This window comes from Streptopelia decaocto, assembly GCF_964273445.1.
Source record: "Streptopelia decaocto genome assembly, chromosome: 4".
In the NCBI taxonomy this organism is placed as follows: domain Eukaryota; kingdom Metazoa; phylum Chordata; class Aves; order Columbiformes; family Columbidae; genus Streptopelia; species Streptopelia decaocto.
The window spans coordinates 47,601,317-47,624,779 of record NC_138658.1 but is presented as its reverse complement, the minus strand read 5'-3'; the positions used below and the strand labels follow the sequence as shown (position 1 = coordinate 47,624,779).

The following is a 23,463-nucleotide window of genomic DNA, read 5'->3' as shown; positions in this document are numbered from 1 at the left end:
ATGGCCCACAAGTCTTCTGATACTGTATTCCCTCTCTTCCCTCTAATACAGCCATATAGGTAAGCTTTAAAATATGTGTAAATGAAATGTTAAAAATTTATCTATTTATAGCTTGAAAGACTTGTTCAGTGGAGAAAAACTTTTTTTTTTTTTTTTTTTTAGTGTGATTATTACATAGCTTGCAGTATTCAAATAATGCTGAAATGATTTCAGAATGATAAAACTGAAGTGCTACTGGGGGACAATCATAGCCTGTAAACTGAGCTGCCATCCCAACGGTATCATCTACTAGTCTTCTCTACTTGGCAAATCTCTCCTGAAGACTTTCAGGAGAGTGACTAAGGCCTGTCTCCAGTGGAATTGAGTTTTTTAGGAAACAAATAGGTGTCAGCAAAAATCGCTCCCATATTAAATACAAAGTAGGAGACATAACATTAGTTTGAAATAGAACAATAGTATTAAAAGTAATAATAGTTAGAAGTTTAGGAAATTCAGTGTCATTTTCTCTCCACAATAAGTTAGAATTGCTTTCTGTGAGGAACAGATATCCACAGGGATGCAAAATAAGTTATTAAGAAAATAATATTTTACACTGATTATTATAGGTCATTAAAATGTTTCCATTACCTTCGCTTAATATCAGATGTTTAAAATCATCCTCATATGCTTGATGAACATAATAATTTACACATTCATGTTGTTGCCTATTTTAGCAAGTAAAATATCTAAGATAGTTAAACTTCCAAAATCCTTTTCTTCAGGGAATGTCATATGCAAGAAACTTCAATAAGCTTGGCTGGTTTTGTTATGCTGAAGAGATACACTTTATTCTAAGTTACCATGTTTTGCTTTTGTCTTGCTAGAACCATTTGATTTTTCTAGATGGTAGGGAGAGATATTGAAGGATGGAAATTATTATCTTAACTAAACTTATTGTTCTGGATAAAACAATAAACAATACAGAGGAGTTTCTTACAGACAGAATCCTGCTTCATCATTGAAGAATTTTGTTTATTTTTCTAGGATCTTAAAGAGGTTCATACATTGCTATCCATCCATGGTCTAGCCATCTCTCACAGAGTCTGGGGCCCTTTATCATATTTTCATTCTTCACACATCCTCTAGAGAAAATTGGAGCTTTTACATTCACATAAAAAAGTCTGAAAGTGCTGAGTACTAAAAAGGGGCAATTAAAATTTTGTGTGCTATCAACATTCACCTAAGAGTATGCTTAGATGAATACGTGTTAATTTTCTCCTAATAGCATTCCTTAAGAGATTATTTATAACAGGAATGTTGCACTCACAGCTGACTCTATAATTGCTCCTTTAAAGAGACTAAACACTGATTTTTAGTTTCATCTGATATTCTTGTCACCTTTGCAGATTAAAGATTGTTTTGAGTATCCACAATAAACTAAACAATATTCAGTGGTCCTTAAATTATATTATTTTGACTAATCAAACATTAATTTGTTCTTCCATGAAAAACACACAATCTGAACTGGTGTTTAACATAAATATTTAGTATCTTCAAGTAAAACAGCATCTCAATACTCTATTACAATTATTATTGGAACACATTAAACCTTATGCTGTGCAATAAAAAGACACATTATTGATGTGGAAATAATGTCTGTTTGTGTTAACTTTCCTGGAGAAGAAATAACTAGCATTCTCAAAGGTGTCATTTTTATTTAAACCTTTCCTCAGGGAGACAGGTAAAAGAGATTGTCACTGAAATAACCACCTGTGCTGCTTGACTGGGGATTTTTTCATATGTCTCTCTTTTTATTTGTTAATGAAATGTTCACACCTTAGACTAGTCAGTATTTTACGTCTTCAATTTTGATGATCCTAAAGACATAATACGAAATGACCTGTGAGCTTAGTGTGCTGCACCACATCCCTAAATTAGCATTCACTATGATAGTTCTAAGACAATGATTGAAACTGGGACTATAATTTTTCAATATTAAAAATGTTGAGAAGTTTTGTGCACTTTGTCCCTTAATATATTCCTGCCTTCCTCACAGGTTCTATACCAACTATGCATTTACTATTATTTCTCCAGAAATCGAAAGCCAGACTTTGTGTGGCATGAGAAAGCTCCTATTCTAGGCGATCATTAGGAAATGTGAGGTTCGAGGCTCTCAGGGAAGTAATTGTAGTGACTGTACTTCAAAATGCAGACCAGGTTACATTCGTTCACCCAAAATATTAAATTCACCAATTATATTTCTATGAATGATGTTAATTTGTCCCAACTTCTACCAATCAACAGTTTGATGCCTACTCTGAAATAAGCTGCCTATATCTCAATGAAAGTAAGTGCTCTCAAAGAGTGATTCATCTGATCCTCCAAAAAAAGTTACCTGAAATAGCTGGTATCTTTGACCAGTTTAGAAAAATCTAACTCAAACAGAATTAGGTGACCTTAGTCCACCCCGTATCACCAGCAGGGATCACATTGACATTCATGTCATGGCTGTTGGTGTTCAAGAAGCATTTGGACAATGCTCTCAGATACAAAGTTTAACTTTTAGGTTGTTGTGTGTAGAGTCAGAAGTTGGACTTGATGAACCCATGGATCCCTTCCAACTAAGGATATTCTACGATTCATATCAAACATCTATTTTGGTCTTGATTCTGGAATAAGCTATTAAAATGCATGAACAATTTCACATCATTTTTTATAACTAAATGCTCAACTTTGAATTTTCATATAAAATAGAATAGCTGTTGAGAGGTTATGGTGGCACTCTTTTAAGAATTACAGGTGACAATTGCAGAGTATTTAAGTTTTATTTTGCTACTACTTGCCAACAATGGACAATTTCGAAAAGCTTTTTAGCCCAGATGGTCATGAGCAAGAACTGGACAGCTGCTCCACAAATCAAATATACAGCTTCACCATCATTCTAACCTATTTAAGCTATTGAATACACAAACTTCTTAACAAGAAAATAAAATGTACATTTTTAATTAATTAGAAAAATTATATGAATTTGCAGTTATAGAGTTATTAATTATTTGCACATGATTTTGGTGTGCATTGGGGAACTTAAACATTTTTTCTGTATGTTTTGGTTTTAACTTTCCTAGCTCAATTTTTTTTTTACAATCCAATATTGTTGATGTACATCTGTAACTTTTCTTCGATGTTAATAATACTTCTATGATTTTATAGATGATACACCACTGCCTACATATAAAATAACTTTTGGAATAAGATTAGCCGAAACCATGTTAAACAACCAAAACAAGGTTTGTAACAAGGCTAAAAAAAACATTCAAAATACAACTATGAAGACAAAGATCCAACTATAAATTTATTCATAATAATAAATTATTTTCCTAATTTAGTCTTTAAGTACTCATATTCACAGAGAAGCACACTACATTGACACTTTCTTGATGCATAAAAACTCAGTCTGCTTGTAAATTTTTATTGCATGTACTAACCTAGCAACATTATGCATTATATTCCTGCCTGCCACATATTTTTTCCAGTAATGCAATCTGAGCTTGGGTCCTGCTCTTAAACATAGGAAACCTCATTGCTGACAAGGACCTATATACACCTACATATATGTTTATATCTTCACACAGAATATACACTAAGAAAATTCTTGGTTATGCTTAGATTGCTGTTTTAGTTTTCCTAATATATGGATTCTTCTATTATGGATGTGAGTCTGTTTATCCGAGATAATATGCAATGCATTCATCATAATAATATGAAATTAATTTCTGAACAAAGCAAAAGGAAAGTTTGCAAACCAAAAGAAACTTAAATGTATGATGTGTTGCTGTAGATGTAAATTATTTTGTTGTTCAATTCCATCTAGTAATTTTTTGTATAATATTTCTTGGAATCTTAGTTGAAGTTGGTGAAATAGGACAATGATAGAAAAATTTACATCACTTGTATATAAAAATAAGAAATTTACTAAAATTAAATGTAAAGAAAAATATCAAAGTGAAGATGGTATGAGGTTTTGTAGTCAATCTGGTTTCATAGCACTTATAAAGCAAGTTAATAAAAGTTATGTGCAACAATGAATATACAGTATGCTTTGTTGCAAGTACTATAGGAGTATTCCCAAGGAAAAGGTCAGTGCCCTGTTCAGGAAGAAAGATTAGGAAGATATTGTTAGCATGGTTTCAGTTAAAGAATGCTTTTTCAGCATTACCAGCCTGGCCCACCATTGCCTTTCTTTTGTTTAGAAAAAAACCCAAAACAAAACAAAACCAACCAACCAAACAACAACTAATAAAGGAGGAACCTTATTAGGTTTACTCTGTAAACTGACAAACTTGGATGGCTGACAGTAGCTAGATGGTTTTATCTTCTTTACTCAGAGTAAACAAAGTCCAGAACAGGCATCAGCAACTGCTACACTAATGCAAACAATATGCCCTGTACAGCTTTTTCTAATGGCGTGCATTAGGATCTGTGTGATCCCAAACCCCAAGAGCTTCAGTATCTTGAAAATCACGTCTGTGAGAGGTAGCAGTCCTATTAATGAGGGCAATTAATTAACAGCTACTCACCTCTCTGGGAGGCACCATCTCCCAGCAACACTGAAGTTTTCTTTTGCATGCTTCATCTTGAACAGGAGAAATAACAAAAACCACTCAGTACACCACCCTCCAGACCTGACATGGATGTGATGTGGCTCATCGGTCAGGGATAGATCAATGGGGCATGAATGAAAAAGAGCTCTCTGAAAGCTGATGGCTGAAAGCCAGAAGAGAAGATATCTTTTCATTTGACTGGAGTAAATCCATCCTTCAACACTGAAGTTTGTGACTTCTGGTCTGTGACTGTTAAATGACTATATAAAAGGAGTAAAAGATTGTCCTTAAGAAACTGTGTTTGTCCAGAAGTTTGTAACCTTTTCTCTTGGAATTAGCCCTTGCTACTGCCTTTGACACTTCGTCTGTATCATAGCATACACAACATACCCATCTCCTAAAGAACAGGATTATACTAATATGGATCACCTTCCAAGTCTATCACCTCTACAAATTCCAGATATTCTTCTTCTAGGGAACAGTTAGGCTACTGTTTTCCCCTCATGCAATAATCTTCACTCTTTAAAGATTTTTTAAGTGTTTCTGGGTTGCAAGGTCTGATTTGAGCTAATCTGATCTGTTGGTTTGTCATGTTCCTGTCGGCTGCTCCTCATTTTACTCTCTCTAGCCAAACTTCGCTGCACTTCTTGTCTCCAGAGCCACACATCGGGCAGCTGCTTGCTCCCCTACCTGTGTTCATTTGCTGTTGTTTTAGGCACCCTCACTCCATTGCTCCTGCACTCATCCTGTCTCTGCTGAGTCTCACGCTGCTTTTTGTTCTCTGATAACCACTCCAGCCCATTCCCACAGCTCTGCTGATGGGCTATTGTATCACCTCTATGTCTTCTCTTCCGTTTCCTTCTGTTTCCAGTCTTTTGAACTCATTCCTTCCCCATTTGCAAATGGGGAGCACCTATTTACTGAACAGCATAAATTTTGGGTAACTAAGATCTGGAGTGACATAATCTGTGATTTCTCAAAAAAAAAGGCACATGCACATCAATTTTTTTGAAGACTTATGGCAGCCCTGGTGCCTGAAAGTCAATAGTCAACAGGTGTTGGGCCAATCTTCCTAAATCCTTGAGAAGTAAGGCCCAGATTGTACACCACTTTTGATTAATATCATGCAATGACAGTCAGAATAGGATGGATGTGGATAACATGCAGTCTGAACTCTCTTGAACTTAAGCACTTGGATCAGTTTTAAGTGTCTAGTAGATTACTTGAATATGATCTATAATTCCTATGGATATAAGTATCTTCTCAAAGGCACACTGCAAATATAAATAAAGGGAACACAATGGCCTATTTAATGTTTTAAATGTTCAATGCTAAGACATCAACAGTATCATCAAATTAGCACCTGATATTATAATCAAAATACCATATAAAAATTCTGTGCCCAAAATAAACAGATACTTTTGAATACTTCCTCAGTGCCCCAATTTTCTATTTTATTATGGTGTTTTCATTATAAAATTAATAAAATTTTTGAGTGGTACAGCAAAATCTCTGAAGAAATTAATATTTCTGTCTTCAAAGTCTTCAGCACAGATGTATGTAAGTAACTAATGCAGAATAAGGCAAAGAGTTGGAATCCTAGAAAAAAAAAAAAAAAGAAAAAACTTAAGCATATGCTTATTAATTTAACATTACCAGGCCGTACACTGCAGTGTGTACTTTCATGGAAAAAAATATGCAGTCACTGACTTGAAGACTATGCCGTGAATGAGAGTATCAAATTAAAGCTGCATGGTTAATGCTCTGGGAATTAAATTCAAATTAATTGTATTAGTGTATTACATTAGTATTATTTTCTGCAAAGGTGGCTTTCTGTGCAAATAGTGAAGTGTAAGCATGTAAATGTGTGGAAAAGAAGGGTCTCCCGTCATATTTTTCTCTCTCTCTCTTTTTTTTTTTTTACAGAGTCTCGATTTACAATTGTACTTGTGCTTCAGGTAGCTGTGGCACAGAATTTGGAGTAGCAGGTAAAGCTACTCACCCCAGCCTCTCACGGGCTGAAATACCCCTCACCCTGCTGGGATCTACCACTCCTGCGGCCACAGCCCTAGTAGAACATCCCGACCCGTTGAGGTCATCTGCCTCCGTCATCCATCATCAGGGCTGAGCGTTTGGCCGCCTGCCAGGTGCCCAGCACCGAGGCTACCTCAGCCACGGCCCCGGGACCAGTCCCTGCCGCGCCGCGCTCCGGGCAGCGCCGCCGAAACGGCGTCGAGGCGCCTCAGCGGGCACGCGGCGAGGCCGGCGGGACAAGAACTACATTTCCCAAGAGCAGCCGCGCCCCGGGGTGATGCGATTGGCCAGAGCCCGAGCCCAATCGGCGGGGAGGAGGTGGGCAGCGGTGTCGCAGGTGCTGGCGGCCGGGCCGGGCGGCTGGGGGAACATGGCGCTGGGTACCAGGGCACCGCGACGGCTGCTGCACCTGCCGGCCGGGAGCTGCCTCCTCCTCCTGCTGGTGCTGCTCCTCCTCCTCTGCGGCCAGCTCGGGGGAGGACAGAAAAAGAAGGAGGTAGAAACGTTCGCTTCTTTCGCCATCGCGCCCGGCTGAGGGTCTGGGGCTGCCCTGCCGCGCTGTCTCGCCCGCGTCAGCGCCCCCGGGCGCCGGCGGCGCCTCCCTCTGCCCGGCGGCCCTCGCCCTGCCTCCCCGGCTCTCCTCCCGCCGCGGCCGCGGGCCGCCCTTCCCCTGCCCCGCCAGCTCCTCTCCCTCCCCTGCCCTGAGGGGGGCGCCCGTGGGGCGCGGGGCGCAAGACGCCGGGCACCGCTCACCCCGCCCCGCCGAACATGGCCGGCTGCCGGCGGCGGCGTTTCCAGGGCAGCCGGGAGCCGGCGCCGCGGGGCGCAGTGCTGGGTGCGCTGTGTCTTGCATTGAGGTCCCGGCCCGAGGGGATGCCATCCGTTGTCGTGGGCCTTTAACTCCCCGGTTTTGAGCACGTAAAGGCGAGGGCCGGCGTCCTCGGCTGGCTGTGCAGCCAGTCAGAGGTGAAGGGCACTGACCTGCGGCAGGAGGGGGAAGTTAAACCCCGTGTTTGTGGTGCCAGCTAAAAGAAATGCCCAGAGTTAATGATACTGAAGTCATGGCAGCAGGTGTGTGCGTGTGCTGGGGTAGGTGTTGATGCCGTCTTTGAGGCCTCTTCTGGGTAAGACAGACGTGGAGGAAGGAGCAGTTCTAGTTCAGTTTCAGTAGCAACAGCCTGTCTTCTGCAACTCGTGGATTTAAATAGGGAAATTTACAAATTTACAAAAATACTTGCCTTTTTCCGTTCTCAGTGCTGCTAGAGCTTTCTATACTTTTCTCTTCCTAGCTTGCCCTCAGTTTCAGGCCAGATTCTCATATACCCAATGCTTGGTCAACCAGTAGAGTCTCTTTACAGTTCCTCTATAATTTCATATAGGGGTGGAGACAACTTTTTACCAAACAGTAGAATTTTTTTTTAATAGCTGTTTTCTGTTGTTAGTGTTACTGGAGGGCCTGTGCTTAGTGGTGGTGGAGGAGAGGGAAAGAACAATTTTGCTAAGAGGTCCTCTCTGTGCCCATTCTGCTCAGACAAAGAGGAGGATAAACAAAAATTTTTTTCTTCGTGTTGATTTTCTTTAAAGAATTATGTAGGCTACTAAGGCTTATAGGTCAAAGAAGTAAAATGAGGGGGAGCAGAGAGGGAGGTGCTCCTGTTTTCCTTCTGGTGTCTGCTGACATGACTGAGGGAATGGCTTAAAACTGCATCATGGGAAGATCAGCTTGGATATTGGGAAAAAGTTCTTCCTTAAGAGTGTGGTCAAGCACTGGAACAAGCTCCCCAGGGAAGTGGTCATAGCCTCAAGCCTCTTGGTGTTCAGAGAGCGGATAATGCTCTTAAGTGTATGATTTAACTTTTAGTTTTCCCTGTGTGGAGTCAGGAGTTGGACTTGATGATCGTCATGGGTCACTTCCAACTCAGGATATTCTATGATTCTAAAAAGCCAAAGTTAGTATGTAAAATTCTTATTTAAGTGTCTAAATAGCAGTCTGTGGTTTTACCCAGTTAAAGCATATAATTGAAATAATTGAGATAAATCCCTGGATATCAATGTAAAAAAACAAATACTTTCATTCTAGGCATTCTCTTTTTCCTTCTTTCTAGAAAGAGTAGACAGTAATGTGTTGCTCTTCTCTTGCTATAATTAACTTATTTTCAAAACTTTGACTTTTTTTTTTTTTAATAAAATGTGTTTAACGCGTGACAGTCTTGATTCTGTCTTGCTGTGGTGCTGGCATTGCACCTTTTGTTGACACTTTCATGTGGAGTGGCAGGTGTGCTACCAAGGTAGCAGAGATAATCTTTATTTCTTTTTAAAGAAAGTAAATAATGGAAAATTAAAATTGGCATTTACAATTACTCTCTATGAAGTTTCCTAGTTCTACTGCAGAGGTGGTACATAACAGGATTGAAATTGATATGTTTTGCCTAGCCATTTGGTACTGTAGTTCAAGCTGGTATTTCTCCTCTGTGAAACATGTTTATAATTTTTTTTCCTTTTTAGCTGATTTAATTGGTTAATTAACACCTCTTGGTCTTCTGCATCTTTTCACCTCAATTTTTCATTGCTGTTTAATATTTTTCTGTTTATGCAATGGACTATACTGCTACTACAGACAAAACACTGCTTTTATGTAGACACACTGTATCTACAACTGCATCTTTGCAGCAGCTGGTGCAACACTGTAAACGCTTGCTTCACTTTAAATGCAAAGTTAAAGGAGAGTTCAACTTCGTGGTATTTGGGGTTTTATACATTGTACGTATATTAAAAGTATCACTTTGTATATGTCTGTATTATGTACATTGCAACTAAAGTCTGTCTCCTTTTCTTGCCCTACAGACCTCATATGGAAAACTATAGTAGTTTGCCCAATATATATTGGTGGAAAGCATCTGTATGCAAAAGATGAAATTGAACTTTCTTACAGGAAACCATTTGGAAATAACATTTAAAAACTGTTCTGAGGAAAACTGTATGAATTGAAAGAGCACAGGTTCTTGTGCTATGGGAAGTTCCTGTTCACAATACTGTTCAGAAACACAGTGATAAACGGCAAAGGTGATGGAGGTTAGATGTGTAAAGTGAACTTAGTTTTTCTACACAGAGACTGATAAGATTGCCATAGCTTTTGTAGAAGTTGGAAAAATGGTGGAACACACAGTGAATTGTTTCAAAGTGAACACTGCAAGATGGAAGTTAATGTAGTAGGGTTACAAGGTATATTTAATGAGATATTATAATAAAAAGAAGTCACATCTCAGTTTCCTCTTTCCTGCTTGCTTTATGTATGTCTTTGTTGGGATGGCTATCTGGAAAAAAGGGTTAAGGACTAGATCAAGGGTGTCAAACTCATTTTCACTGGGGGCCACATCAGCCCCACGGTTGCCTTCAAAGGGCTCAATGTAATTTTAGGAATGTATAAATGTAACTACTCCAGCATCGATACAGTCCTAAAATTACCCTGGACAAGAGAAAGGAAACTTCTTTCCCAATCAGCTTTTTTGGAAACCTTGAGTACTTGAAACGTACCTGAAAGTAGGAAGAACCTGAGATGTTGGAATTGGAATTTAAGCGATGAAAGTATTCTTGGTGAAGACAATGTGTGAATGTGTGTGGGTTGTGTTGTTGTTGTTTTTTTGTTTGTGTATGGGTTTTTTTGTTTTGTTTTTGTTTTTCCTTTTAAAGCATTGACTACATGAAAATGTTTGCATAAAGTTTGAATGATTAGAGATGTCTGGATCAATTGTATGAGCCTGGAAGATGGAAATAATGACTTTGCAGAAAGGAGAGGACAAAATTAAGGTATTAGGTGTTTTTGAAGGACTCATTGGTAGCAGAGAAAGATGAACTGGGAAATGAGAACACTGGCATAACTTTCTGTATTTATGGTGAAATACTATGTTATAGCTGTGTTTATAGTGGAAAATATGTAAGTTCTTAAATTACTAAGTTATAGTGTCCTATACAGTAAAATATTCTTAATGATAACTAAAGAAACTTTTTCCTGTGGCAAATTACTGAAAGGTGCTGAGGCCCAGCTTAAATTCCATTAAATTTGTAAAAAGTTAAAGAACTACTGGAGAATGGATTTGAGTTAGCTGATAGGATACTATACTACTTTGGCCTATAAGCCTTAGAAACCTACATAGTTTTTAAAGAAAATCAAACTAAACAAAAATGCCTGAATCTAGCACAGAGAGCAAAATTTATTTTTGAGCTCTCAGGTAGATGATTCAGAAGCTTAGTAAAACCACTAGTATGCAATTGGAGTAGCTATTTTTCTATAGGTAAATTTGCCATTACTGCTAAATGTAACTCAGGGAAGCTGTCTGTGTAGACCAGCATGTCAGTTTCATTCAAGTGGAAGTATCTGGTTGGGCTGAAATCTACTCCAAAAGATGCTGATGACATATAACAATGTTGTAGTAATCTTACTGTAATGTCTTAGTTTGCCCTGTAGTATCTTACTGTAATGTCTTAGTTTGCCCTGAGTATTTTTGAAGTGTTTCAAGACTGGTATCTCTATCACTGTTCCTTACCTTTTCTTCCCTGTGTCTCTTACCCTTTCCCCAACTGGGTGTAGAAGTCACAGCAACTGTGAGACGTTGTAGAAGTTGAGGTTGGAAGGACAGTCTAATTAATCCCATATCCCATAGCTCAGCGATCCTTTTATTGCTCCTGACAGATGTCTGTGTGATGTGCCCTGAGAAGCCTTTAGTGGTGGTGACTCTACAACTTCCTATAACTGTGTCCTATTGTTAAAAGGATTTTTTTCCTAAAGATCTAACCTGTGTGTTCAGTCCCCTCACTTTGAGCCTGTTATTTCTTGTCCTCCTGACCATAAGCAATAGATTATTCTTTGCATAGTCTTCTCCATTTAGATGGAGATTAAAGGTAGCATTTCAGTTTTTTCAGTTTGGTGTTTGCATTTTTTTGGTATTTGATTTTTTTTTTAATTATTATTTTTTAAGGCTTTGGGTATTAAATGTGACAATTTTCCTGAAAGAATCTTCAGTCCTGAACATACTTTTCTCTGTTTTATGTGAGATTAACTGGGATAGATTGGTGTGATCCTCTTGTTTCTGCACCATGTGTTCATGTTTTCCTTTGGTTTTACATATTGATCCCATCTTGTTTATTCAAGGTTATCGATGATTATTACTGTGTTCCTTCCCTTGCAGCCACAGAATCTTCTGCTTTAAAATGCCTTTCCTACTCTAATTTGTGGTGGTGTTTCACCAGAAATGTAGCAATTGTCAGCCTCTCAGAGCTCTGGCCCACAAAATGTGCAGCAAAGCCTGCAATATTCTGCAATAAATTATGAGAAATATGTTCTGGAGCGAATGGATAAAAACAGAAGAAAAAAGATAGATGATGAATGAGGAGTGTTCAGCATAGGTTCAATGGCATGTGTTGTATAAGAGAGATTCTTGATCTCTCAGGGTCTGTTATACTAGTTCAACAAAATAATAATAATTAAAACTTAAATTTCTTTTTATCTCTTGAAATTCTGTTTAACATTAAACTTGAATATAAAGTCTGTTTGGTCTTCTAATCATTAACATTTTGGGTTTGGTCTCCAGACTGTGGAGCACTGCGTGTTTTTGCCTTTTGAAACCGCATGCAGGAGAATGTTTGGCAGTTCTACTGAGTATAGACTCCTTTTAAAACTTTCTTGAAAACTGAGATGTGGCAAAGGTTGAACCTGTGAAGGGAAGCTCGGTCCTGACTATAGAGTCAGCTTCAAGCCATTTTAAAGATCTATTTTCAGTGGAGGGTTTATATCCAATTGTGTTATTTGCCATTTTATCAATTGTTGCTGTAGAGAGAGGAGTTTTTTTCAATCAATGCTTAGAGCTTTAAAATAGCTGTTCTGGGTTTGAAGTGAAATAACAGTGTTGAGTCATGGCTGAAAATGTAAAATTCTTTAAATGCAATTCTATATGTTTTTCTCTACTCTCTCCTAAGAAGAATGGGAAAAAAGTGTTGCAAGAATTCTTTATTTTCTACTGATTTTTTACAAGCCTCTGTCTTATTTGCCTCTGTCTTCTATTCCTAATTAACTGAAGTTTTGGTGAAACTTAACAAAGTTAACTAGCAGTTCTTATTTTAACAAATCTGTATATAAAACCTTGATGCCTACAGTGATTGCATACAATAAGTGAAATAAAGGATGCTTAAAGCAGCCTGATAGCATTTTCTAGTTGGATTACTGAAACTTTTCTGTCCTAGATGTCTCCATTTAGCATCCTTGCTGTCGTAAGACAGATGGCGTAATTGATCTTTTCCCTGTTCTGTTCTATAACCATTAATATAGCACATCCTGTGTAACCGCATGGAAAATACAGATTGTATCTGCTTGAGTTCTAAGTGCTCTGGCAAAATCAGTCAGTACAATTAGAGTGGGAAAACATTAGGGTTTTTTGTTATTGTTTTGGATCTTCAGATTTATTCTTTTCATTTTTAAAAGTGTTTTGAAGGTCACATTTTATTGGCTAAGCTAATGATCAGACCTAAACCAGGAACTTCACCTAGTATTTGTTTTAGGCCTCTTCCTCTTGCTCTATGAAGTCTGAAAGCAGGCATAATAAAAAAGCATTGTTATATTTTCATCTAATGCTATGACATATTTTAGGAGATATATAGATATATACATGTCTTCTGTAATGTTTAACTATATTGAATGTAATAACAATTTTTTTTTTTTTTTCTGTTAGAACTTTCACTAATGAGGGATTGCCATGAAATAAATTGAAATAAATTTTATAGTGATCCTTAAACCTGCATTTCAGATAGAGAAACTCATGTTTTTATATGCTATTATCACAAGTCCTTCACATTCTGAGAAAGATAAGCAAATTAATACTTGCATTGAATGGATTGCTTCTCTTAGGAGGGAATTAAAAAAAAAACAGGCAATATTTTGGTGACAGAAAATAAGCCCAGAGATTTAAGATGGAAAAGATTTGCACCCTTGCCAGTGCAGGCTTCTTTGTGGCAACGCTCATCTTCATGATTGCTGAAGTTGTGGCGGGACTTCTATCATTTCTCCAGGGAGAGTGTTCTCCCACCTAATAGGATTTACTGTTACGTTTGTGTTTTTTGTTTGTTTGTTGGTTTGTTTGTTTGTTTTCAATTTCTTGATGATGATTTTATCAATAATACCATTTTGGAATACCCCACGTTCTTCGTCTTTCTCTTAAGCAGTTTCAGTCCTTAGCCTAATTATGCCATTCCATTTCTTCTGAATCTAAAGCAACTTATTTTTGATGTACTGATTGTTAAGCTTAGCAGAGTTTGCCTGTATTGTGTAAAATATTTGTATATCAGTTTCATAATATGTGCTAATTACAGTTGTGCAGTCTCTTTGTATAATTACATTTTGAGCTCACAGAGTTGCTCAAGGTTGGAGGCTGTAGCATCTGCTGCTTGAAAGATTAAAACTGTTTCCTGCTCTGCTTTTAGTTTGGATTTTTAATAATTCTATATCACTATTGCTGTCTACACTACTATTACAAAATTAACATGTATTTACTTTCCTTACCCAGTTGCCTTACATAGGCCAAGTATGACAGGGTCTAGTCCCAAATCTTGTATATTTATATTTCTCTTTAACTTTTCTAGATACTGATGTGCGTGTGTTCATGTCTGAGCTATGTAAATGTCTCATCGTTTGAGATTTTTGACCTTGTAGAGCGAAGGTGTGGGTAATAGAGTAAAAAAATCTTGCTTGAAGTACAAGTTTCATTTCTGGGTTTTATTTTATAACTTCTACTGAATATTGTTGTAAACTTGATTGTATTATGAAGTCCTTTGATACTTAGCCTGTTTTTCATGAGTCATGAAAAGAAATGGACAGTTGTTCAGCTAATTAATTAGCTAATTTCCTCAGTGTTGCATGTTATCAGGTCCTGCTCACTACACATTCAGACTTTTTCACATATTTTGTTTCTTAGATCTTGTCATGGCAGAAATACATTGTGAATCTTAAGTTAAGCCTTTAACTCAAAGTTACACTGTCCTCCAAGAGTCTGTTTGTTGAAAATAAAGAATTTTTAAATTGCACTTGGTTTTCTGCAGTATGCTGAAGAATATGGTTATTTTAACAATAAAGGATGAGAGGTATTTTTTTGGTTGGTGCTGCTTAAACATTTCTCGGTAATTGTAGCTGTTTTGTTTACTTCAGTGGTTCAAATTATTACTTAAAACATTTTGTTCTTCCCTCTCTTAGTTATCATAAACTTTATATGGTCCTCCTCTACTTTTTGTAGTAAACTAGAATGAAATCTAAATTATATTTAATCCATAATTACTAAATTCACTGGGGTACTGATGCACTAAAAATATGTAACTTACAATAGTTATTCTTTTTAATCCTATTAAAGTATTTTTATGTGCATCTTCATCTTTCTATAAAAGACATAACTGGAGACTCACGTTCTTCAAGAGAGATTAATGTGGGGGATGATAAAACTGGGTAGACAGGATGCTTTGAAATACAGCTCCTTTCTCTACGCACTTTTTTCGAGATTATCTAACAATATAAAGAAGGTAGTTAAATACAAGTAGAAATCTGGTGACCGGCAGAGGTAATGTTTTTTGATATACCGCAGAAGTTGCAGGGCTAGGGCTGCATACGATGAAGGAATAAATTAGCAGCATATATGTAAGTGTTTGTCCAAAGAGAGGAATTCAAGCTATAATTTGGTGGGGCAATCGTAGAGCAACTTAGTAACAGAAGGCATAGGGCAGTACTAGGATTCTGCATAGTCAGTGATCTTGACCTAGGGAATAAGAAATGAAAAAGGACGTTTCCAAAATCTTGTCCTTCTCTAGAGTTTGGATAATACAGTCAGAACTGTAAGGCTGTGCTGTGCATGCTGTGCTCTCCAGAATTTGGTATAATTTCCTAATGCAGAAGATGTCCTAGTAAAGTATTACGCCAACTTTGGCTACAGGAGGAAACGATAGTGGTGATGACTGTATGATAATTCTTCAATAAGGACTATGTACATGGTCCTTAAAAATTGTAACAATAAAAAAGCAAAACAAGAATGTAATCACTTGATTAGAGTTGTGGTTTCTTTTTTTCCTTTCTCGACATGGTGATGTGTTTATGGTTAAAGTGGTGTATGTGCTGGTTTCTGTTCGGATTGTGTAAGGTGATGCAAGCATGCCTGTTAGTTGTGGTTTACAGAGTTTGGTTTCAGGGATTTTTCCTGAGATGTGGGTCTTGAATACCTGTGTGTTAATGAAGATCGTTACACTTCTTACTTGATCAAACAGTCTAAAATTTAGAAGAGTGCGCAAATGCACACAGGAATAAGCCAGTTTTTTTCTCAAGCATGCTTTTAAAGTAAATCATCTGTGATGCCTTTTACTGAGATATTTTTGCATGTCAATTTAGTATTTTCAGATTGTGCTTAAGATCAGAGGCCTAGGGAGTTAATATACTTGCTACCTACTTTATTAGTCTCTTTACTGGGGCCGTAACTTTATCTTACTGCAAAGTCTGGCATGTTTTAGATGTAGGGCACATTCAGAGGCCTGGAGAGCACTGAGAATTCTTCCTCCTCCTTTACTGCCATGTCCGAGAATTTTTTTACTTGTAGGCTATGCAATTTGGTAGTTGGATATAAAGCAGAATTACTACAAGTTGCAGATGCCTGTAGTTAATGAACTTCATTACCTTCTTGCCCACACATCTAGCTAGTGAAAAACAAGTTACCTCAACATGCAAACCTTATGTCCAGTGTAACGTTATGCATTCAGGTGACTTAAATAGAAATCCCATCCCATGTTTTCTTGAAGTCTGTTTTGGAAAACAAAGGCAACTTGCTGAAGTTAACTTATTTGATAAAGCTGTTTTTTTGTTAGTTTTGGGCTAGAGTATAGAAAAAGTACGAGGGAAAATAAAAACTATTGAAAGCTGTCCTGAAGTGAAGAGGGCATGAATTGCCAGTTTTTTGTTTTTTGTTTTTTTTTTTTTTTTTTTGTTTTTGTTTTTTTGTTTTTTTGTTTTTTTTTTTTTTTTTTTTTCTTATTTTACTACAATAACTAGACTGGAAGAATTAAGGGATATATTAATATGGTAATATGACACAGAATGCAGCGCTTTTACTGTGAAAGTGTGAATAAGTGAAACTTTTTATTTGCTCTTGTATTTTTCTGACCTAATTTCTTAAAAATGCTTTATATTTTCATTAACCATTTATGTTGCCTTTACACTGTAAGAAGGCTTTCAGGCTATCTATGAATCCAGAGTTGAGTATTATAAAAATCAGTTCAAAATGAATCAGTCTTTATGGTGATGGGTAAGTGAAGTTGATAAGATTTCTTCTTATTGGCTACCAGCCATATGCCTTAAATGGAATTGCTGTTAATGGCACATGAAACTTTGTTAGTAGGCAGATTCCTCCTGCATGTTCTCTCAACGAGTCCTAGGTTCTTCTAGTTTATGCTGGAATGTGACTTGCTCAGTGAGTGGCATCAGGTAGGGGTGTTGAATCTGATCAACTTTTTATTTTCTATGAGCGGTTGATCTGAATTTGAGGCAAAATGCCTGTGAAATATGGTGCCACCCAAATTACATGTAAAAATATTTAAAAAGCACACAATAAGAGACATGCATTTCTAAAATACAAGCTTTGATCATCCAAACAAATATTGTTTTGATCCAACAGGAATATTTTTATTGTGCTATTTAGATGTGTCCTTTTATTACAGTTAAGCAGTAGTTACCACAAAATCTAGATGGCAATATTTGCTAATTTCATTCAGGAAATTGTTCTAATGGTATTCTTTTTCCTTAAGGAAACATGACATGACCTTGCCATAAAAACAGTAAAAATGTTTATGAGGTTTAACTATTAAGATTTAAGAAAATCCAAGGTCAATGATCAAATGTGTTTAAAAGTGAGGGTCCGTAAATCTTGTAGTAATGTTAGAGGATAGAAACTGGTAGTGCTAAGTTGTCTGAATTTATTATTTTTGCATCACACTTTAAATATTTTAGTCATGGTTTGAGCTCTAGGAAACCGTCCAATGGCTCAGCTTAAATGCATTTAATTGGAAGGTTTTTCATCCTTCAGTTCTATGTCTGATTTCTACCAAAGCTTCCAAATGAAGTGGAAAGGGAACGGCCGGAGCTCCATTGGAATTTCAAGGCGAGCATCAGTCCTAGGAAGGTTAATCCAAACTCAAGACGTAGAACTGTTAATGCCTCTTTTTTGTCCACAGCAGATGGATTCAGTTACTGATAAAGTGAAATTGCTTTGAGTGGGTGAGGCAGAAATTGTGCAGAAATTCACAGGAGTGGTGCATTAATACTGATGTTATTGTGTAAATATTTTCCTTCTGTTGTGAGACACTTTCTATCTAAGCTAGGTGTGAATAAAAGCTCTTGTCTATATTTGTAAGTTTTCTTCAAATTCTGCTTATTTGTAGCAGTGCACTAACTTCTTTAGTGGGCAATTTGTTTAGAAACAAAGATAAACCATTATTAATATCCGCTGGACAGACTCCAGATGTTATCATTGTTTTTCATTTCCTTTATGCTTTTTGGTTTCAGGCATTGCTAATAATTTTCCACTTAAAATGCATGGTAGGTTTTCTCGTTTTTCTGTTTGTTTCCTCTAAGCTGGATAAATCAGTCAGTACAGATAGATTTTATATATAGATATATACACACACACACACACACACACACACACACGTAAATGCATACACACACTGGTTTGCCCTGGTCTATATGAAATAGCATTTACCTTTGTGTTGAAAGCTGTGAATTTTTGTCTTCTTATAACTCTAAACCTAGATCCTGTAAATGATTGAAGTGTTTTATCAGATCTCCTGGAGAATGTAGCTTTCAGAATTCAAAATTATCTAAGATGCTCTTGTGTAACGGTGTATTGGTTCTAGAGGCTGCTAACCTTATTCAATTTCTTTAAAAGTAATAGACATCTGAAGTTCTGCTTTTTCACATATGGAGGACAATTCTTATCTGAATTGGCATCTTGTGTTTTAAGCGATTCTGTGCACAGACACTAGGCATTCTTAAGTCATTGTTTGCTATGAACTTGTAACATTCGCAGTAGGATTTAATTTGTCAATGAAGTGCGACATCTCAACTTCTTAGACAGCAGCGTTGTGGTTAGAGCGTGTCTGGAAAACTGAAACAATGGGAACAGTTGATACTCATTTGATTTCTGGGAAGTGACATCCTGCTTCACATCAAGTATCCTGAACACTTGACTGTCTGCTCCTCTGGGTGCTTGGATCCTCTGAAGGTAGTTCGCATGATTGTTTTAATTCAAGCAGCAGCTCCTACTCTGAAGTGAATCACTTGTTTTCCTCCAGCAATGCATAGTTTGTGCTCTGAAATGGTCTCTTGAGTGTGTAAACTGGATTCTGTTACTGAAATAAATCTGAAGTGTGCACTCCAGAAATGCAGATAATGCACTCCAATTGCTAATCCACATACAGCCCTTGGAACCAGTTTAGAATTCATTTGAAGCAAAATTCTTCAGGATGTGGGTAATAACGTTTCAGTACCAGCTGTTTTGTTCTACAAACATATATGTTTTCTTTGTGCTACTCACTAATGTCAATCTAGTCAAACTGTCCTCTTGCACAGGTACAGAGCTTCAGAGAAAGATTCACTGGGCCACAGAGGAGCAACAAGAGGGGAGATAATTTTCAAGCCGAATGGTGATCATTTGGAAGAGGGAAGTCCTGGGTTCCCACAACTATTTGTACATTTAATCCAATAACTGTTTAGTGTAAAACATTGTAATACAATCTGTTCAAATAGGTTTACTTCTCCACCATCTGGACGTGAGTGTTGCCTGCCAAACCTTTAAGTTGGGGAACATATGGAGGGCAGTGAGAGAAATCAAAGTTAATTTTAAGTAGTGAGAGTTCTTCAGGGTAACCTCTGTACACTCACTTTTTCTATTTAAGCTGCTAGCTACCACCTTCTCAGCTGGAACTCCCTTTGTCAGTGGAGGTGGCTGAGAGAGGTATAAGTGCACTGTGCCCAGTGCTCCGAGTGCCAGCCCTGAACATTTGGAGGTCGTGGGGACCTTGCTGGGAACATAAAGGTGCTCAAATCAGCATTTTTCTTCTGCTGATCTAAGCTGTTTGTATATTACAAAGCTGTGGAGGAGATTACACAAAATCTGACTATACGTACCCAGTGACAGGCAGGAGAAGCTCATTCAAATCTGGCAGTGCCAGCTCTGGTCTCAGTTCCTGTTTGCAGTAGATCCAAATTCCTCAGTTAACTGCTTCTGTGTGGCTTAGTTAAACTAAGTACTGTGTTATACCTATAGATACCAACTGAAAGAGAGCATAGCACAAGATTATAGTGGTGTTTGATTTAATATATAGGTGGCCCAATATCACCATATTTGACTCTGTTTTAATGGTATGCTAGATGAGGGGAGAGGCACTAAAGCTGATAAATTTATTTTAGTGCAAAATATTTTATACTGTAGAAAACATATTAGTAATGGGCTATACCACAAAACAATGAGGCCTGAAGTCATCCCACTCTGGGCTTTTATTAATAGTTGGGATATTATTATTGGAGGCTTAGCAACCTTTAGTGCTATCACTGGTGGTACTGAGGAGACATTTCCACCCATATAAGAACTGAATGATATTTCCATCCTCAGCCTCTTCATAAATTTAGGACAAACATGCTGATGCCTTAGCCATGTTCATTTTACAAGAGCCTCAAGTGAACTATGATGGAGAGATTGTAAGTCCAATTATATGTTGTGTATTAAGATGACATGTGGAACTTTCATCTTTAATTGCATTTTTCTTGTCCCACCACGTTCAAGTCCTATAATTATGGATGTGTTAGTGTATTAATCTATTTGCATATATCTTAAATGATTAAAAAAAAAAAAATCTAGCTGAAGCTGTTCAGTTATAGCAACATCATTTTTTTAAACAATGAATGCATTGTGCTCTCATGCAGAACTCCTGCTTTCTTGGCTGAGGGAGAAAATTACAAGTTCATTAGCTGATACAGCAGCTTTGTTTTCCAAAGTAATTTGAAGTCTGTGTTTCTCCCAAGGAGTGAAAATGGAACTTTTCTTGAATTTAAGTAACTGTTCTGATGTAAAAATGTTCTGGAGGAAACACATTTTTACTCAAGTCTTTACAATGAATCTTGAGTCAACCAAGAGTTAAAAGAGTGTGTGTTAAAAATGAGCTTAGAGAGAGATTTTCAGCTGGTTTTCATCATTAGATCTATAGTCACTTTTTCTAAGAATGAAAAATGCATAGACCTTTAGAAATTTGATTTCAGGTTGATTTTGGAAGTTAATTTCAGAAAGTAAAAATTTAGACTTCATGTTATGTCCATGCTTTTTTGACAAGACAACATTATTTTGGTAAACACATCATGCTTTTAGTTTCTAATGTAGATGTTAATTCCAGTTACAGTTTCCTCAATGTGAGTTATTGAGTTATCCACTATAAAGTACTTGAATTTTTAATATTCAACACAGAAATTAATTCGGTGCTTGGGTATTTAAACGGCTTTTTCTTAACATATTTAAACCATTAGGTTTTGCATTGAAGCTTCCTTACTACTTGTACTGTTTTGATTTAGCATTCAACAATGAACTTCTGTTTTAGTCTTCTTAATTTCACTTTTCTATTTAGATCAAAATTATGTGATGGTATCTATGAATAGTCTTGCCTTTAATCAGAAATAGATCTGAAACTACAAAGTAATTATTCTATTAGGAGGATTAAGGGCTTTATCTGTTATTAGAGATTGTCTACCTCCTGTTGAACCACAGAATCCATTCATTAGTTTAGCACCATGCTATGTCCTTTGTCTTCTAATGAATGACTTACCAGAGAGGGTAGTATTCTGATGAAAGGAACTCCTGCTCAAGTAACTCTGTAATATTTCTGTTCTTTAATGTACGGGTAATTGCAAGCATGCAAGATTTTCATCTGGATGACTGACACAGAAAAAAGGAAAGCTTTGTAAAAGGTTTTGTTATTTGAAAATGTTGAGGTATTAGTCATAGAGAAGAAGAATGCTAAATTTAGTGGTTCTATTTTTTTTTTTTCTTCCTGAGAAATATAATTTTCTAGGAAGCTCTGACAGGAAAGTGACCAATAAAAGGATGGCGTAATAGAATAAAACTATGCAGAATAAATGTCAGAGATGGTGAAGACTGTATGAATAACTATTAACAATAAAGTGACAGTGAAATAATGTGACGATAGAGTAAATTTTTTCTCACGATGGGAACATTAGTCATGATGAAAATAAGTTAGAAGTATTAGGAGGTGTACTACTTTGAAAGATACCTTAACACCGAGATGGTGGGTACTGGCTCACTTTCTTTTGTAAGATTGTTTACATGTGCTCAGGGTCTAAGCCCCTTACTGGAATCTGTTTGGGCTCCATAGTAGATCAGCTCTTCATCAGCCAATTCAATTACGTGAAGTAGATTACAGAGTGGTTTTTGCCATACTGGAAAATTCATCTACCAAGACAAGCCCAGTGGATTTTGACTATATATGTGCCATGGGTCAAATATGGTTATCTTCCTGATAAGCCTATGGATGAAAAAGGAGGTAAATACTTGTATTTTTACCAACTATCCATCTTGTCTAGAGGGCTGATGCCAGAGGTGGGAACAAGAAAATGAAAATGATACTTGGAAAGTAGGAAGCAGTATATTTTCCAAATTAAAAAAAAAAAAAAAAAAAAAAAAGCTGATTTAGGATTGAAAATCATACTTACTATTTCATCCTGCCTTTCAAAGTGACCAAACTAATTTGTCATGTCCTTTCTAGCCATTATTATGTCTCAGAGCTGGAATAGAATCTAGGCTTCCTGACTGTCAATATTCTCTTGCTGATAGTGAAGGAAAAGAAAGAAAGGGAAAGAAAAAAAACAAAACAACAAACGGTAACTTAAGAGAAATGTTTCCTCTGGAGGCTGGGCTATGTAGAAGTGTCCAGTTGTGTTGCTCAATAGCATCTAACATACTGAGGAGTTTTTTTGATCCATGGAATTCACACTGAGGTCAAGACATTCCATGCTTCTCAGCTATGGAGTTAGAATTATGACTTGATAGTGTGGAATTCACTTAATGCAATCACGTTTTTTAGGACGGTTCATTGGTTGATGCTCTTAACACAATTTATGGATATAGAGTGTACATTCATTCCTTCTACAGACAGATGGGGAAAATGTGGAAATTGTTGCTGTGGCAGTGTGGGGACTATAAAATCAAATGCAAACATTAAAATGTACAATTTGATAGTTTAGGTGAAGGCTTCTAATTCTTTAAAATTTATGGGTCCATAAATTACATTAGCAGATTCTTCTGAACTCTTGTAGGAAACTTTTAAAGTCTAATTTTTCATAAAGTTCTACTCAAACAATTTTTGCTGGAAGTTATTGTGTATTTTAAAACTAATCACAATACATAGAGCTCTAGGTGTTTATTATTAACAAGACACTATATATTATATCTACCAAAGAGCTACATATTTAAATCTCTAAGGTCATACACTGAAATGTAAACAGGTTGGTCCAGATCATTGCTTCCAATACTCTGTTCATTTTGGTGATGGTAAATATCCAGTAAATTTGTCAAAATACTGCAGTGTGAACAGATCTAAGGTATCATACAGTTCTGTAGTCTCCTTTTTTTTCTTAGGAATTTCTCAGGGAAAAGCAGCATCTGCTTTCCATTCAGGTTGCTGGCTGCTGAAGTGGTCTCTTGGTTATACGGAGTTAGACATCCTGTGTTTTGCGGGCTCAATCTGACCTGTTAGAACAATCCATATGGTTTCA

General features: G+C 36.9%; 1 protein-coding gene across 1 annotated transcript in view; it reads left to right on the top strand.

Annotated features, from left to right (window-relative positions):
• Positions 1-6,984: 6,984 nt before the first annotated feature.
• The window catches only part of TUSC3 (tumor suppressor candidate 3), a gene marked incomplete at its 5' end in the record, with an annotated part of 133,891 nt that continues 117,412 nt past the window's right edge, over positions 6,985-23,463 (top strand). Inside the window, one exon of the mRNA XM_082051659.1 lies at positions 6,985-7,110. Within this exon, the coding sequence (XP_081907785.1) occupies positions 6,985-7,110 (126 nt within the window). The remainder of the gene's footprint in view (positions 7,111-23,463) is intronic.